General features: G+C 42.6%; 2 protein-coding genes across 3 annotated transcripts; both read left to right on the forward strand.

Annotated features, from left to right (window-relative positions):
• Nucleotides 1-984: 984 nt before the first annotated feature.
• LOC122532336 (maspardin-like) lies at nucleotides 985-11,479 on the forward strand. Of its 2 annotated transcripts, XM_043661035.1 has the most exons (8): nucleotides 9,292-9,503; nucleotides 9,663-9,840; nucleotides 10,012-10,146; nucleotides 10,214-10,319; nucleotides 10,406-10,526; nucleotides 10,712-10,820; nucleotides 10,945-11,193; nucleotides 11,263-11,479. In XM_043661035.1, the coding sequence occupies exons 2-8, from the start codon at nucleotides 9,742-9,744 to the stop codon at nucleotides 11,320-11,322; spliced, it is 879 nt and encodes a 292-aa protein (XP_043516970.1). In that variant the 5' UTR covers nucleotides 9,292-9,503; nucleotides 9,663-9,741; the 3' UTR covers nucleotides 11,323-11,479. The 2 variants fall into 2 exon arrangements, with proteins under 2 accessions (XP_043516971.1, XP_043516970.1); XM_043661036.1 differs by lacking the exons at nucleotides 9,292-9,503; nucleotides 9,663-9,840 and adding an exon at nucleotides 985-989 and having other exon boundaries at nucleotides 9,979-10,146.
• Nucleotides 11,480-12,611: 1,132 nt separating this feature from the next.
• Nucleotides 12,612-15,988, forward strand: LOC122532335 (major facilitator superfamily domain-containing protein 12-like). The gene is made up of 6 exons (XM_043661034.1): nucleotides 12,612-14,275; nucleotides 14,377-14,659; nucleotides 14,742-14,856; nucleotides 14,925-15,296; nucleotides 15,387-15,640; nucleotides 15,714-15,988. Exons 1-6 carry the CDS (start codon nucleotides 14,089-14,091, stop codon nucleotides 15,832-15,834), a joined length of 1,332 nt encoding a protein of 443 aa, XP_043516969.1. The 5' UTR covers nucleotides 12,612-14,088; the 3' UTR covers nucleotides 15,835-15,988.
• The last annotated feature ends 214 nt before the right edge of the window (nucleotides 15,989-16,202 follow it).

A 16,202-nucleotide genomic window follows, 5' to 3' on the forward strand; every position in this document is an offset into this window, starting at 1 on the left:
GTCCTCTCTTTCTCTTTCTCACTGTTAACTCTCTTCCTCGGGATAACGACCCTTGCGCAGTCAACTCGAGCGTGGACGACGGAGATTTTCGGCCCCGCGGTCGCGCGTTTCCACTTCCGTTTCATCCCGGGGATCGACTCGCACTACCAGACTTATACGACGTGCAGCTACGGCCTCCTTCCGCGAAAATCTTTACGCCAATTTTCAATAATAAATAATTGCCTCGTCCATTGGCTCTTCCAGCGACGAATTCAATTACCGAGCGCGGGTCGCAATTACCGTGATTGAACGATAACGATCGTCAGCCATGTCTACGCTCCGGATGACGTCTATATTTCCCTTTATTTTCCTGCACGCTCGTTAACTCGCCTAGCGCCCTGATCGCTCAGGGCACTCGATGGAAACGTTCCTCCGTTCTCGATTAGCCTTGCGTTTTCATACCGGTATCATGTTCCATCGGGGATACCACGGTGCAAGAATCGCACTGCTAATTGACCATGATTGCAACGATCCTATTTCGCGATACCGCGTTACGAAAAATGTCGGTCACGACATCTACTTGCTTCTTTATTAGGCCTCTCAACAGATCGTGTCTCGCGATAAAAACAATGTTTCCAGGAAAAGGTGTAGGCTGATTACCACGCGGCACTCTGTGAAACAATCGTGATTTCTCGAGAATTTTCGTGAAACGCGTATTTTGTACGCGAAATCGACCATAAATGTGCAACATAATATTGTATAGACGAATCTGCGTCAAAAATCTCCTCCCTTCCTATTCACGCACAAATATCCATTTGTCCAGTTATTCGACCTAACCTAACCTAACCCAAATTCGTTTATACCGAATTACAACGAATTACAACGAACGTCTTCGTTCTTAAAGTTTTGATTTTCCCATAACTTTTTATATCTTTCGATCTGCGCCTTGCTGTCTTTCCGAATTCTGTAATTCATACGAAAGTAAAAAAAAAAAACAAAATCGATCGCATGTTTTCAGTGCAGCGAGCGTTCGCCAACATGGATGGAAAGTTAGGAAAACATAGAACGTTCGACCTGGGCGTTTGAATGCCGAAGGGAATCGTTCCCACGAGCGACAAGCAACTCGTACGTTGTTGGCAAGACACAGCGCCGTAAGCTGACAAGAGTATCGCAAGTGTCTTCCTTCGTAATACACGACGTATCGTGGTAAACCATGCGGGACGTCGGTGATCGCGCAGGAGGAGGTCGGCGAGTGCGCCAGTAAAGGAGAGAAACGGTTGGAAGGAGGGAGAGAGAGGGCTACCCATTCGTCTACCGGTAAATGGTATTAAATTTTAGATCGTTTCGTCGAGCAGTTAACATCCCTATTGTTTGTATTTATTGCGTGTCAGTTGTGTTTATTTATTGCATGCCATTTTATTCGCCAATTTTTCTGCTCCTTTTTCAGATGTCGATTGAAAGAAGAAAAGAGAAAAGAAAACAGGAAAGCGACAGAGTAGAGAATAAACGAGCACGAGTGAGTGGGAATCGAGTAAAAACGTAACGAGAGTGGCACGGTAGTTACGGTATCTTGGCGAGCAACGTCTCTGCGGAACATCCACCCTCTAATTCCTTCTCGCTTTAACCTGTTTCACTCTGCTTTCTTCTTCTTCTTCTCTAAATACGTAGCTCGTCCTTTCTCCTCTTTCGGGCTTCTCCTCTTTCAGCTTCGTCTCGCTTGCCGGTCTTTCTCGCGGCTGCTGCCGCGCGTTCGTAGTACGCGCATCTGCATGCGCTGCGCGTCACACATACAGGCAAGATGGCGTATACGGAGCTCGTAGTACAAATTGCAGGTAATTGCAGCCCGCGGATGAAGGGCTACCCCCCCTACCGCCGGCCAGAAAGACGAAAGACGAAAGGGAGAAGGGCCGGCCGATGTGTGTAGCGTGTGAAACTGGGAATTTTATGATTTACAAACGCGATTTTTTATAAGAGCATATGGATCTTCTGGGACGAGGCGAGCCACAGTTAAATTCCGCCCCTGTGGACCAATCACGAGATAATTGTACACAGTGGATGGACGATGTGCTTTTTTAGTCCTTTGATTTGCGATTACTCTCGGTTTGATTAGACTATGTCGAGGGACCGATCAGAGATGCGATATCTTCTCCACTTAAAATCAAGAAGAAAATATAACTTATACCAAAGATGCTTGTCTATGCAGATATTGTTGCTATAGTTCCTCGTAGGTATAAAAGTTCGCAGAATTTAATTGAAAACAAAAACTGTAGGAGCGTTTGGAAAGTGAGGACATCGCTAAAAGCATCGATCGTTATAAGTGGAAACGGTTTGACCATCGAATTTCCGAGTCGGTAGGTGGTCATTGTTCGTTAAGATTTCTCGGAAGGTCTGCCAACGGATCTTCATGGTTCGTGTTAACCTCGCTCATTCCAAATTTGACCGTTACGATTTTTGAAATCATAGGAAAGCTTCTTCAACGGAAATCCAAATCATCACGTGCACGCCTCTACCTCCTGGTCACTTTGCCATTGTTCAGTTGTCAGTTGTAAGTAACGTGATCAATCTTAAATCTTTAGATTTAACTTTGTATTATTTTATGTACAGATTGAAGGTACGGTTTCTTGAGATAAAGAATTTACGACAACCGTGTCAAATTGTATTTCGTCGTCTACAAATGTTCCGTTATTCGGAAAAGTATTACTACCACACGAATCGACATCTTTCCAGGGATTGACAAACTTTCCGTCGCTCGTCAAAACAAAAAAAGTACGGTCGAATTATAAAAATTCGTTTTATCCACGTATGTTATTGTCGGTCAAAGTGTTATTGTCTCACAAAAGAGACGAGTATAATTATGCATTGTACGTAGGTAATAAGCGCACGTGTGTCCGCCCGTATGTTCGCGCCGTAATCGAAAAATTGCGGCAGGAAGACTAAACTAAACTGGGCCGTGAGGGTAGTAACTTTCATCGTATTTTTGGAATCCTTAAGAACATTAGCCGAAGGGCTGCAGGCCTAAGCTGGGGCTCCCTGGAATTAAATCTCAATGGTTTTCGCTCGTCCTCTGTAAATACGCCGGTCGAGATGTTTCGAAAATTAATTACCCTTCAAAATTTTCCAACGATCGTCGAAGGTTTGTTCCACTTAAGTACTTTATCGTATCTGCTCATCTAAACCGTTGAAAATTTTTTATAAATACAGAGTTAGTCGGCAACACACTGAGACACACCATGCGAATAAGCTCGATCGGCTGCGGGGACATTCGCGGCCTCTGACACAGGAAGGATGTTTGAGAAGCCGCGCCGCGGGACATTTTCTCGTTTCTTGGCACCTTCGATTGACAATTCTCAGGCCTGCGTCTACCCACCGGGGTCCAACTGTTTGTTCTTTCTTCCTCCGTTTCGTCTTTTAAAAAATCCGTCTCGGGCTCTTTCCTCGGTCTCCGTGCGCTTCATGAGCTCTCTTCTCCTCTTTCCCGCCCGTTGATTCTGTCTCTTTTCACGGCATATCTGGACGCGCTTGTGTCGTCGTCGTCGAGACACTAACACACACACACACGCACGCACACATGCGCCAGCCTGGCCGCACAAGGATGTACCGAGAACGTAAGTTAACTATTACGGGGCCTCCTCGCGCATTTTATAGCCCATCTGGGTGGCGTGCATACCACCGCCATCTTGTTAGCCACGATTAAATATTGATGCAAGAACGGATATCCCCAGGATGGGAAGACGTTTCGTTCGTAGAATCGGCCGACGGGAATCTGGGACGGTGATGCTCAATTGTACGAACAGCAATCGCTGTTTTTTCGTCCGCGAATGAATCACACATCGAACGTCGGACCACGCCAGCACGTTCGCAGTTTTACTCGACATTCGAGAGATGCGGATTGGGCAATCGGTTATGCTTGCGCCAAAACAAAAAAAAAAAAAAGAAAAAAAATTGCGAAATCGCGCGCAGACGGCAATTCCCGATCGTTGGAATAATGCAAACGATCTGGCTCTGTTATTACGTTGCGTGGCGATCGATTCGATTGAACTCGAATCAATTCGTTTATATTTGCTTTTATCCTGCTTGTTCTCTTTCTCAGGCCGCCGAGAAACGATCGGATGGAAAAACGATCCGAGGAAGGAGTCGCATCCACCGCGATCGAAACGCACGTCGCCAGACGCGAGAACGATTCAACGGATTCTCTCCGCTAATTTGCTGTTCGCCGGTGCGTGTCCATTATTGTGCAAATCGGCGAGCAGATTGCGGCAAAAGGTTGACAATGGGGGGATCGTCGCGTAAGTGTTCGTGCTCGCTACGGGGTGTTGAACCACCCCATCGTTAGCGTGCCGAATCAACCGGAAATTCCAGCTTTCGTCGCTTCCGTATTCAACCGATGGCCAGGAAGATAGACGAGAGAAGACAAGACGCGGCACGTGCGAGAGTGAAACGAAGAAACGGATGGATCTCGGGAGTCTGCGAGCGAGAGGAACCGTGCGTCGAAGGAATTAACCAAAGGTGAGATAATGCCCGGTCCAACGTCTCTCTCGGCTCTTCCTCTCTCGTCAGGCACATCTCGATTGTCATGAAAATATTCGTTGATTATCGAGCAAAGAAGGGAGAGGAGCCACTCTCAGGTTCCCTGTTTCCAGATAATTAGAGATCGACGGTTGTCGAACAGAAGACGTCACCTGGTCTCTCTCTCTCTCTCTCTCTCTCTCTATGCTAATTCCTTCGCGTTCCCCAACTCCTTCGGCCGTGCTGCTAATCTCGACGCGGCAGATCTACATCTCGAAGATGGGAAACTCGAACAATAGCGCCGCTGTGTGAAACGAATTTAAAAACACCGCGCCACTTTGCAAAACGCTCCATAATCCGTCCGTTGAACGTGATAAGAAATAGTTATTAATGGAGACAAACTTCGCGTTTCCATCTGAATAGGTGCGGAAAAGAAAACAAAAAAAAAAAAGAAAGAAAAAAGAAAAAAGGCGTTTGTCAGTAGTGGAAGCATCCTCGCGATTTTAACGAACGCAGCACACCTCTCCCGACACTTTTCGTGCAGGACGATTAAAGATCGACTCGTGAGAGGCAAATAACAATTCGACCAAGTTCCGGACGTGTAACAGAAGAGAGAGAGAGAGAGAGAGAGTGAGAAGAGGAGCAGGGGAGAAAAGCGAAACGAGAGGCAGCGGAGGCGATGGCTCGCAAGACGGAGAAAGATTGCCCTAAAACGAGACAACCGTGAGTAGATCGCTTTTAGGATCATTAATTATCCTAGGAAGCGCGAGAACGAGCAGGATAGCGGGCGCCCGCTCCGCGCACCGAGCCACCAACGAAAGGGATGCCGAGGATGACGTCGAGGGAACCGAATGGAGAGCAAAGGAGACGGCGAATGTCGCCACTGCAAACCGAAATTACCGTCGAAGATTAATGATCGTGCGCTTTATTACAGGTATTTATAGCTGTGTTCTAAAATCTAGAGTGCAGTTTAACTTTCCAGTAACAGCGATAGCAGGCCAGTCATTCAAGTGTTTCTTGAATTTAAGAAAGGAAACACTTTTGTTCCCTGTTCGTCCACGTCCTTCCCAATAAAACTATCAGAAATATTCCTCTCTAACTTCAAATATTACCTAGCTCACATTATCTGTGGAACCAAAGAAGTGCCAAATTGTCAAAATGTGTTGATTTACAATGCCATTCAGTCCATCGATATTTCACGCTTTCTTCGCTGCGTCGTCGAAGGTTCTTGTGCCTGAGTTCGCATCTGATCCTCATCTGGTGAAATTTCTAGCGAAGATGAGGAGGAAATCGTCCGGTACAGAGTGTAACTGATGGTATTCTACACGAAAAATTGAATAAAAAATATAGAATAACATTTTTTCATACGAAGCTTTGTTTGCCTAGAAAAGTGGCTTTGAAAGTTTATCGAGTACGCGAGTATGCAAGATTCATCGTCTCTATTAACATTTGCAAACATTCCCAATGTTCGTACGCGAGGGCACAGAATGTCTACTTTTCACCAATTTTTTTTTTTTAGTTTAAAAATTGTTGATAGTGATGTCCACGTTGTTGCATGCACTTCTTGCGTTTCTACGAACATTTTCTAACGTGTCATTTCGTAGTTTCAATGTTGCAAACGCCATGATAATTTTCTCTTTTAATTGTTCAACGTTCGCCATGTCACTGGAATACATACACCATAGATTTAACATGACCCCATAAGTAAAAATCCAGCGGTGACAGGTCCGGAGATCGTTGTGGTCAAGGTATTCTTCCATTGCGGCCAATATTCAATATTGGTAGTTTTCGAAATAGTTTTAGAAATGCGATGGCACTCCATCTTGTTGGTAAAGTAAATTTCTTCGAATTTCAAGAGGAATGTCTTCGAATAATTCAGTTGAATCTTGATCAAGTGCACGCAGTTACTCGATAAACATTCAAAGCTATTTTTCTCGGAAACGAAGCTTCGTCTGAGAAAATTTCGTTCTATATTTTTTATTCAGTTTTTCATGTAGAATCACCACGTTCCCGCTTGTACCACCCTGTGTATTTCACGAGCCTCTAAACGTGCCATGATACGCCACGCATTAATTAAGTTTAAGCCGGAGCGGTTGCTTTTACGCGACGTGAATAAAGAAGTCTGATAAAGAAGGGGAAAGAGAAAAAGAGGATAGGAAAGAGAGACAATGTATAGGTGTACGTGGATGCGTACGCGCGTACTCGTTCGTTCCTTAAATAAATCGCTTCGAGTGACGGATTGGGGAAGAAGATTAACGAGCGTCGGTGTGTCGTTCGATTCGATACGTCGAATTAACGCGGGACAGCAACGAAGTTCTCTCGGTATCGGTTATTAATGACTCGAGAGCCTCTGCCAATGTAAACCTTGCCGAGCGTTTTTTGCATTCGTGACTGCGGAAAGTTTAGATTAATCGCGACTGATAAATGCTCGCGATACCCGGCCGTGCATCGTATCGTAGCCGAATGAATTGCCGTTAATTATACCGTCGATCGTTTAACAAGCGTAAACCTTATCGAATTGAAATAAAAGTTCTCTGCGTCGTCGTTTGTCCCCATCCTGCGCGATTAATTTTCTATCGTTAACGTTCGGCGATAATCTTTCTTTCTTTTCTTTTTTTTTTTTTTCATACTTTATTCGCCGGAAAGAATTCAAATTATTACGTTTCTATTCTGTCACGAGGATAGTTATTAGGATAGGCGTTTATACGGAAGAAAAATTCTTCTTTGACACAATAGAATGAAAACTGCGACGCGCAGAAGAGAAACTAGCGAGGAGTGAAATAAAAGTTGACAGGTATGTTTGATTTGAGAAGCGTGGCAAGAGATTAATAAATTGTCCTTCTCGGCGATTGAAATATTCCGAGGCCTGAGATATATTTCGCTGCAGCGAAAAGTAGAAACAGGAAATTGGTCGGCGAATATCCTTGGCTTTTGTGTAACATGTATCACGGAACTGGGAGAATCGTTAATCTTACAGTTGGTGTACATCGAACACCCACGAGCACGATGATAAAGCGACCTGATACGCTACTCTCCTACGTAAGTTGGTGGTTATGACCCTCCTTTGCGGTCTTTCTGTAAATATTTGTCACGATTATCCGCGCGAATTGTCGGTGCACAAATGCTTAGCACGAAATTGTCGAAGAAAAACGGTAACCGGCGTTGCATGCTCGATAACATTTTTTTCCGTCTATTTATTCAGACGTATAATTACAGTCTAGATAAAGTTTTATTGATAAAATGCTCGTACGATTTTCTGCATGGAATATATAAAGAATGACAAGCGATGTTTGAACTGGACTAATGAATTATGTACCTACTCATAAAAAATTATTTAAAAATATGTCTCACGTGAAATAACGATATATATCCTCATATTGAGGTTTACAATGGATTATCGATAATCGGCAATAGTTACATGCGTATACAGTTTCGTTTTATTCCGACTATTTATCGTCTAGTAACGGAGGCATAAATTTTCATCATGAATAACGTGGCGAACTGAGAATGATTTATGGAATATGTTTACGATAAATGTTATCGATAGCGATATAACTTTATATCATAAAATGTTGCAGCTCAGTTATAATTCATAACTGAAATGTAAATAATATTCTTTCCAATTTCTGAACACAAACTGTAAGTAAAAGTTTACTTTTCAGATAAAGCTCTATCAGAAAGTTTAAAGTGGATAAGGTCGTTTTTGAATCATTCTTAACGAGACAATCTTCTCTATACAATTACGATAATGCCGCTTGTATATGAAATACGTACACTACAAATCTTTATATATTTCATTGTTACATGCGCAGTACAGAGCTCAAATTATATAAAATGTATCAAGAAATAATGTTGGGGTGCTAATTAGAAAGACAGAATTATAAAAATTTATAAATTAATCTTGTTAATTAGTTACTTTCGTAAATGAAAATTTGATCGATTTATGGACATTGAAATGCTAGTGACGCGTAGCGGTGAAACGATGGAACTAATTGTTATTGCTGTCCTCGCTGTAGATTGTTGTTGTCCTTGTCTAACACGCGACGTGTATATCCTTTTCTATTGCCATCCTTTTCTATAAACAAGCAATGTGTTGTCATCTTTGTCATACAGTGTAGAATTAAGCGGAAGAAGCAAGAACGTACTGCCATCTATCGGATTTTTCCATTTCATTCTTTTAGTTCCAGTCAGAGTTGAGAGGTTCTTAGATGGCAGCACCATCTATAAACAAAGAGCACAATAGTGTGCGATGGACAAAGACAGCAATTAGTTTCATCGTTTCACCGCTACACGGCGCTAGCATTTTAATGTCCATGAATCGGCTAAATTTTCATTTACGAAGAAAAAAAAACTCATTGAGCGGATTAATTTATAAACTTTTACGATTATATAAAATATCTTTCATGTTAGACTCTCGACTTTCCCCCAGCGGTACATTTGATCTATAAAACGCACAATTAGTAAGAAATAAAGATTTACAAATTCTACTCAATTACAAAGCATATTCAACGTTACGAATCAAAATTGTTTGTGAATTTTAAGATTAAGAGCCGGAATAATAAGTTTTGCATATTTTCGAATAAAAATAATTATTAATTATTGCACGTGTCATTATTATAGGTTGGGAATGTAATGACCTTTCCACAATTAGTTTATAAACTTTCTTATATTTAGACAGTACATTTTTGGTGTAGCGTAATAATTTTGCAAACTCATTTACCTACCGTTAGTCAATGATAAAGTCGAAGTACAGCTGTACCGACGAAACGTGACAGGCCTTGCGCATGCGCGCTGGAGTTCGGACAGATATAACAAAACCCATGGGAAGAATAAGAAAGACAGAGGACGACAATGCTCGAAAGAGGAAGGTGTAAACGGAACGATAATATCGACATACGCTCGCAAACAAGTGTGGTTGAAGTGATCTGACCTTCTTCGTAGTAACCTTAACTTATTAAGGATGCTTACTACGAGCAACAATAGAAGAAGATTCGTCCGAGTCGTAACCTGGTCTTGAGGTAGGTTTATTTCGACGTTAAATATGATTGTAACCATTACTTATTCCGGCTCCGGCAGTAACTTCAAAAACCCTGTCAGTCGTTGTTTGTATTGTCGTCATTCAAAAATCGAATTACCCTGTTAGTTCAAAGTCCTTTTTCCTCGATATACTTTTACAGATATCGGCAACCGTGAACGTAAGCAGCCTTGCAACGATAAGCAGAAACAACGTAGTTCGACTACGGTGCGACGTAGAAAATGTCGTGTTCGAGCGAGCTGTCCCGTTCACAGGAATATTTAAGCTTTCGTAGCTCTGTCCCGCTGAGGAAGATTGTCGTCGACGCCGATGGCACCAAGGTACGTAATCGTAAATACAAATTGCAACGGTAATATAATAGATATCCAGTATTTTTTACGTATGGGAGTATTACATTCGCAAACTGAGAACGTTGTTTCCTTCTACATTTGTTAAACATTTAATGAGGAACGTTCCAGTTGTTGACAAAAATGACGATCGTTTGTTTTCAGGGATGGAAAGTGTACGATTCTAGTCCAAAAACCATCAAGTGTCCGCTCGTGTGTCTTCCGCCGGTTAGTGGAACGGCCGATGTCTTTTTTAAACAGGTGTTGGGTTTAGCAGCCAAAGGATACAGAATCATATCGGTAAGTTTTGCAAGTTACATTGAGATTCATTGTGGATCGATCAGTTTCAAATAAAGTCACGTTTCAGGCCGAGTCGCCCGTGTATTGGAACGTCAAGGAGTGGTGCGATGGATTCAGAAAACTCCTGGATTACATGGAGTTAGATAAGGTGCACATTTTTGGCGCCTCATTAGGTCAGAACGTACGAACGAAACTCAATATCAAACGCGACAATGGGATGTACGTACGGGGAAACGTAAACGAGGTGTTTTGCTTTTAGGTGGATTTCTGGCACAAAAATTCACGGAGGTAAATGCTCACTGTCCCAGAGTTGTGTCGTTGGTCCTTTGCAATTCGTTTACAGACACCTCGGTATTCAGTTACAACGAATCGGCGGGGGTGTAAGTACGTTGTATCTCTGCGTAATTGCCAGCTACTATTTAACGACCTAACGTAAACTCAAATGAATTTATCGACGACTCTTATCGTCGTTTGTTTCTTGCATGCCTCGAGATAAGCACGACAAACCGCGATACGTTATCTCGCATATTTTGCTTGTAACTGTTACAAAAATTCAAATCAATAGCTTTTGGATACTGCCGTCGTTGGTATTGAAAAAGATGCTAATGGGAAATTTTGTGGCGGACAAAGTCGACGGAGAGATCGTAGAAGCGATTGATTTTATGGTAGAGAGAGTACGTATGTTCATGGAAATTTTTTACTCGCTATTGTGTATATTACATCTTTAATTGTTTGATCTTGCTTACAAATCATTTGCTTACAATCATCTCAATGTAAACATGTCATTTTTGTTCACAGTTGGAAAGTTTGACACAGCCGGAGTTGGCCTCTCGATTAACGATGAATTGCGTCAATTGTTACGTCCAGCCGCAGAAAATGTGCCACTTGCCCATTACGATTATAGACGTTTTTGACGAGTATGCGTTGTCGAATTCAGTGAGAGAGGAAGTATACAAGTGTTATCCGAATGCCAAGTTGGCCCATTTAAAAAGTGGCGGAAATTTCCCGTATTTAAGTCGGGCGGCAGAAGTGAATTTACATTTGCAGGTAAGCGTGGCTGATCGTTACTTGTATGATTGACACGATTCACATTATTGAGTAAAAATGTATTTACAGATTCATTTGAGGCAGTTTGAGGGTACCGAATACGCTGCTTCTGAAAGAAGGAAGTCATAACGCGACTAAAATGCGACATTGTAAACAAACGTTATCATATCAACACTCATATAGGATCTTCTACGTGTTCCATCGACCAGCCTGATTTACACGTTGTCAATAATGCATACGTACTAATACGTGTGATTATAATAAAAGTCTTGAAACGTTTCTCAAATATATTCGCCGTAACAAATATGCCTAAGTATTCTATATATATGCATATGGGTATTGGTATTGTAAAACTCGTTATTCTATTTTTATCGTAACATATTGGAGATGTTATTTGTTATATTTTCTTAGGCGGGCATTTATTGATCACAGATCCATTTGTTTCAAAGGTGAATTTGAAATACTCGAGCATGTTCTACGTTATTCTCAATTAAACGAAACCATGTAGAACATAACGATTTTTATAGAAAAAAGAAAAGCGAAAAAAGTGTTCGTTATATTATATTTATAATAATACAAATATACTCAGATATACAATAAAGTAGTTGAAAAAAAAAAAGGGAAGAAATCAATTCTGAGAATATAAAAACTAAAACGTGTATCTAAACGTTAAATCGAATATATCCAGTCGTCAAAATTGTGTAAGTTTGTTCGAAATAAATATAATTTTGTAAAAAATGGTCTACAAACAAAGAACAGTCGTGAAGAAAAAACACAAACTAGATACATTTCATTTGTACAATTCATTTCAGGTACATTTCATTTGTTCATGTGTTTCAACATCAACTTAATTTAAGTGGTTCTCGTTAGCCGTGTTGAACGCTCGCCGGTGAATGAACTCTCTCAGAACGTGTACATACACACTCTGCAAGATCGTCTAACTGAGAGACCGTACAAGAACTTGTCCGGTATCGATTTCTCTACGCGCGCTCTTGTTCGCGTTTCTCTCTAGCGAGGTTGAATTACACAGCCTTTCCTGTCTAGCTAGGGGACATTTTTACACTCCCCATATACGTGCTACACGTGCATTAATTACGACTACACACCGAACAGATACACGTCGTCCACCGTGGAACATCTCGGCTAGTCTGGTTGCATCTTCTTAACGAAATTAACGCATCGACATTCATTCTCTCTCACGTATATAATTGCCCCATAGAAGATAACAGAATCTTCATTTTAACTTTTGACATAAAATTGCAACAATGATTTTGTCCAATTTTTCAGTTTCAGTAGTTTTATTTTTCGATGTCACGATTATTAGATGTTTTTTTTCTTTTTTTTTTTTTTAATTAATTATCGCGACTCATGAACAGAAATGTGTATTCAGTTCGCAATCCTCTTTCGATTTTTCGATCTCTGGCTGAAATTGCGACCAAACACTACCATTCACAGTCTCGCGAGTGATTTTTTTTTTCTGCCCGATAAGATTACAGCTATCGGAAAGTGGTAGCGTGCCGTTGTAATCGAGCCGTCGCGTCGTCGATTTAACGATAATCCCCGGCCCGTAAAGCGGGAAACAGCGCGCGTTTGAAAGTTCAGTCGCTCAGGTGGTTACGTCGCGGAAAGTCGCGGTCGTGTTTCGCTCGCGGTCGCCAACGAGAATGCCCGTGGACAAGAAGAACCGGCTCGACGTCGCACGTTTCGAAGATTGATACGTACCGATAAATCACGCTTGCTTCTAAACGCGATCCCTCCGTCCACGAGTGCGCGATCCTTTTAAGATTCTGTCACAGTGTTCTGTACAGCGTGTAGCATTCGCTCGACGCGATTTAAACGATCGATACGCGTCGGAAAAACGAAAGAGGTAATAATCGGGAGAAAAACAAATACGATCTCATCCGGTAGCGATACGTCGTGGAATTCGATACGGTGTGTGACATGTATATCGTGGGCATTTCTACTACGATTTGTCAATGACTCCACGCTCCTGAACAAAGATAACGTATCCGAGTTTCTTGCGGTCGATCGATCGGCTAACAAGCTTTCGTCGCGCGTTCCTTTCAAGTGCACAGCCTTAAACGGAAATCGTGGCGACGGACTGATCGTCGCGGGTGAAAGGAAGACCTGGTGATCGAAACCACACTTTTTTTTTCAAAAATATTTCGTCTCCGTGGAAAAAATCAGTCGTGCCGCGATTTTTGCTGCGTCGAAACGATTACTGACGACAGACTGCGGACGCCGGTCGGATATTGCTGAGTTTGGATATTCATGAGCGTCCTATGGCTCGCGGCGTTGTCGCGAACCGGGTATTAGATAGATCAACGCTTGAATGAAAGCAAGCGAATGTGAATTTTAGCTCGAGGATGGAAGCTTTTGTCGTTTGAAGGACGTTGCAAACAATTAAGATTCGAAGAGCGTTCGACGAAACTGCACCTCCCGAAGATAACGTGTAATTGCAAATGTGAAATTGTATTGCAATACATGTACACTTGCAGATAATACAGAGTTACGAATTGTGTTTCCACGCGTTTCTCTCTATACAGCGTGTCCGTTCTCGTCGTACAAGCAAAATTATCACGTTTCATCGCTAGGAAAAGAATATAATTGTAGGTGTCGTGTAACGTACACCCGTTGAGTCACACATTGTATTATTATTTGCCGTGCCTGTCTCCTTCGAGCTAATCGCAATATCGATTGTAATCAATTACGCAGGCACATGTAAGTTTAGTTCAGGACGAAAATAAACCAAACTGTACTTTCTTCGAACGTGAGTTTGTAGGATGAAGAGCTCTCTGTACGATCGCAACGTATTCACTTGAAACAGGAGCAAATCGAAATTACCTTCAAAGGTGTTGCAATCGTGCGGTGGTGATCGATCGAGCATTTACAAGAATGGAAAGCATGGAGGAGCGGTCTCCGCTGCTGGAGAGGAAATTAAGCACCTCGACGAAAATCGCCTATGCTTTGGGACATATTTTCAATGACCTAACTGCCGCCATGTGGTTCTCTTATACCCTCATCTACTTTCAAAGGGTAGCTCTACTGGAGCCGATCGTTGCCGGCGCTCTCTTACTTTTAGGTAAACGAGTGTTCAGTATACGAGTCACGGTGTTAAACAAAATTAAGTAATTTTCTTCGAACGTCGGATCATGACAGATTTCCTTTCTCTTTCTTTTCAAGGCCAAATCATAGACGCATTTATGACACCAATCTTCGGAATATTGGTCGACCGGTATCTGAAGAAGAAGATCTGGCACATAATCGGTTCAGTGATGATCACGCTGTCGTTTCCAGTGATCTTCGGTGGTTTTAGCAAACCGTCAAACGCAGGCATCATGCTCGTCTACGTCCTCAGCATCGCCGTGTTTCAAACTGGCTGGGCAGCTGTGCAGATATCACACTTGTCCATGATTCCGGCGTTAACGGATTCACTGCTGGCACGAGCAGATTTAACTGCAATAAGGTTAAAAAAAAAAAAAAATCGTCACCCCTTTAAAAACTTTTCTCGTTATTTTTAGCGACTTTGAACTTTATGGGGCATTCAGGTATTCCGCTCAAGTTGGTGCAGCTGTCGCGGTGTTCGTCGTTACGTGGATAGTTCTACCCACAAACGAAGGAGCAATGATGCGATTGGCTGAGCAGGACAGTTATAAATTTAGAGTGAGTTTAAATTAGACCTGTGTAGTTTAATTAGATTTCGTCAGGCTGGACTATGCATTTCTTTTTAGAATATCGTGTTGACTTTGACGTCCATCGGCCTGGCGGCCACTGTGCTCTTTCACGTATTTTTAAAAGGGAATCTCTTAGAGAATTCCGATCCGCGCAAAGGGAACGTCGAAGAAGCTAGAAGACTGTTCGATAATCCTCAAAACGATCGGACAATCTCCTGGGTCAGTACGTCAATTTTACTAAGAGTAGCCATGCTGTACGTAGCCAGCAGACTCTTCATCACGTTGGCAACTGTGTACTTGCCATTGTACATAGAAGAAACTGACGCGAATGGAAAAGAAGCGCTTGCCACCGTTCCGTTGGTCTCTTACTTATCCTCGTTCGTCGCCGCTTTGTTGCTGAAGTATATCAACAAGTCGTGCGGGACAAAGGTGTGTACGTTTAACTGAAATGCGCTTTTCACTGCAACAGTTGAACGACGAACGTCGCGAAGATAATACCGATCTTTTGTTTCCCGCCAGGCGTGTTATTTGTTAGGCACTTTAATTGGAATTCTCTCCGCTGTAATTACCAAATATGGTGGCAATTCGACGGCAATTATATACATTGTCGCGATCCTAATAGGGAGTGGAAGCTCGATTACAATGGTCACAGCATTGAGCGTGACGGCAGAAATAATTGGTCCACGAACGGAGCGGAGCGCCGTCGTCTATTCGATCGTGACTTTCCTCGACAAAGTCGTTACAGGCCTGGTGGTCATTTCTATCGAGAGATGGTGAGGAAATTGATCAGTTTCGAGGTGAGGTTTGGGTATCGAGCAGGTAAAAAAAACTATACTTGTGTTTCAGGAGGTGCACGGAACCAGCGTTCTGTCCAAATTACAACAGAGACACTCTGGCTCTCGTTTGCGTCCTCTCCATGTCTTTGGGACTCGTTACGTTGTTTTCAATTTCGCGATGTTTAACATAAGGAAATCCCATCTCCGTAGCCAAAGCTGCTTTCATTTTCGTATTTTCGCACTTACGTTTACGTTTACTACACGCAGAAAAAAAAAAATCAAACCCTCTTGACAATGTGGAAAGGTTATGTGGAACGTTTGAGAAGAATAAAGAAAGAGAACCTAAAGTCAACTTGAATTTTCCCGCCGTGGTATTCGCCCGCGCGATTAACCGACATGCGCGAGATCGTCCTTACCGACGCGACCGAAGTCTCCGTGGACTGTCGCGCAGATGTCGCGGCAGGGCTGCGGCACGCACTCGGAAATTTCCAACGAAACGGACCGGCGTGGTGGCAACACGAGAGTACGATGACCTGCTCGATTTACGCGTTACGTGGCG

The sequence above is a fragment of the Frieseomelitta varia genome, unplaced genomic scaffold (assembly GCF_011392965.1).
Source record: "Frieseomelitta varia isolate USP_RPSP 00005682 unplaced genomic scaffold, Fvar_1.2 scaffold_448, whole genome shotgun sequence".
In the NCBI taxonomy this organism is placed as follows: Eukaryota; Metazoa; Arthropoda; class Insecta; order Hymenoptera; family Apidae; genus Frieseomelitta; species Frieseomelitta varia.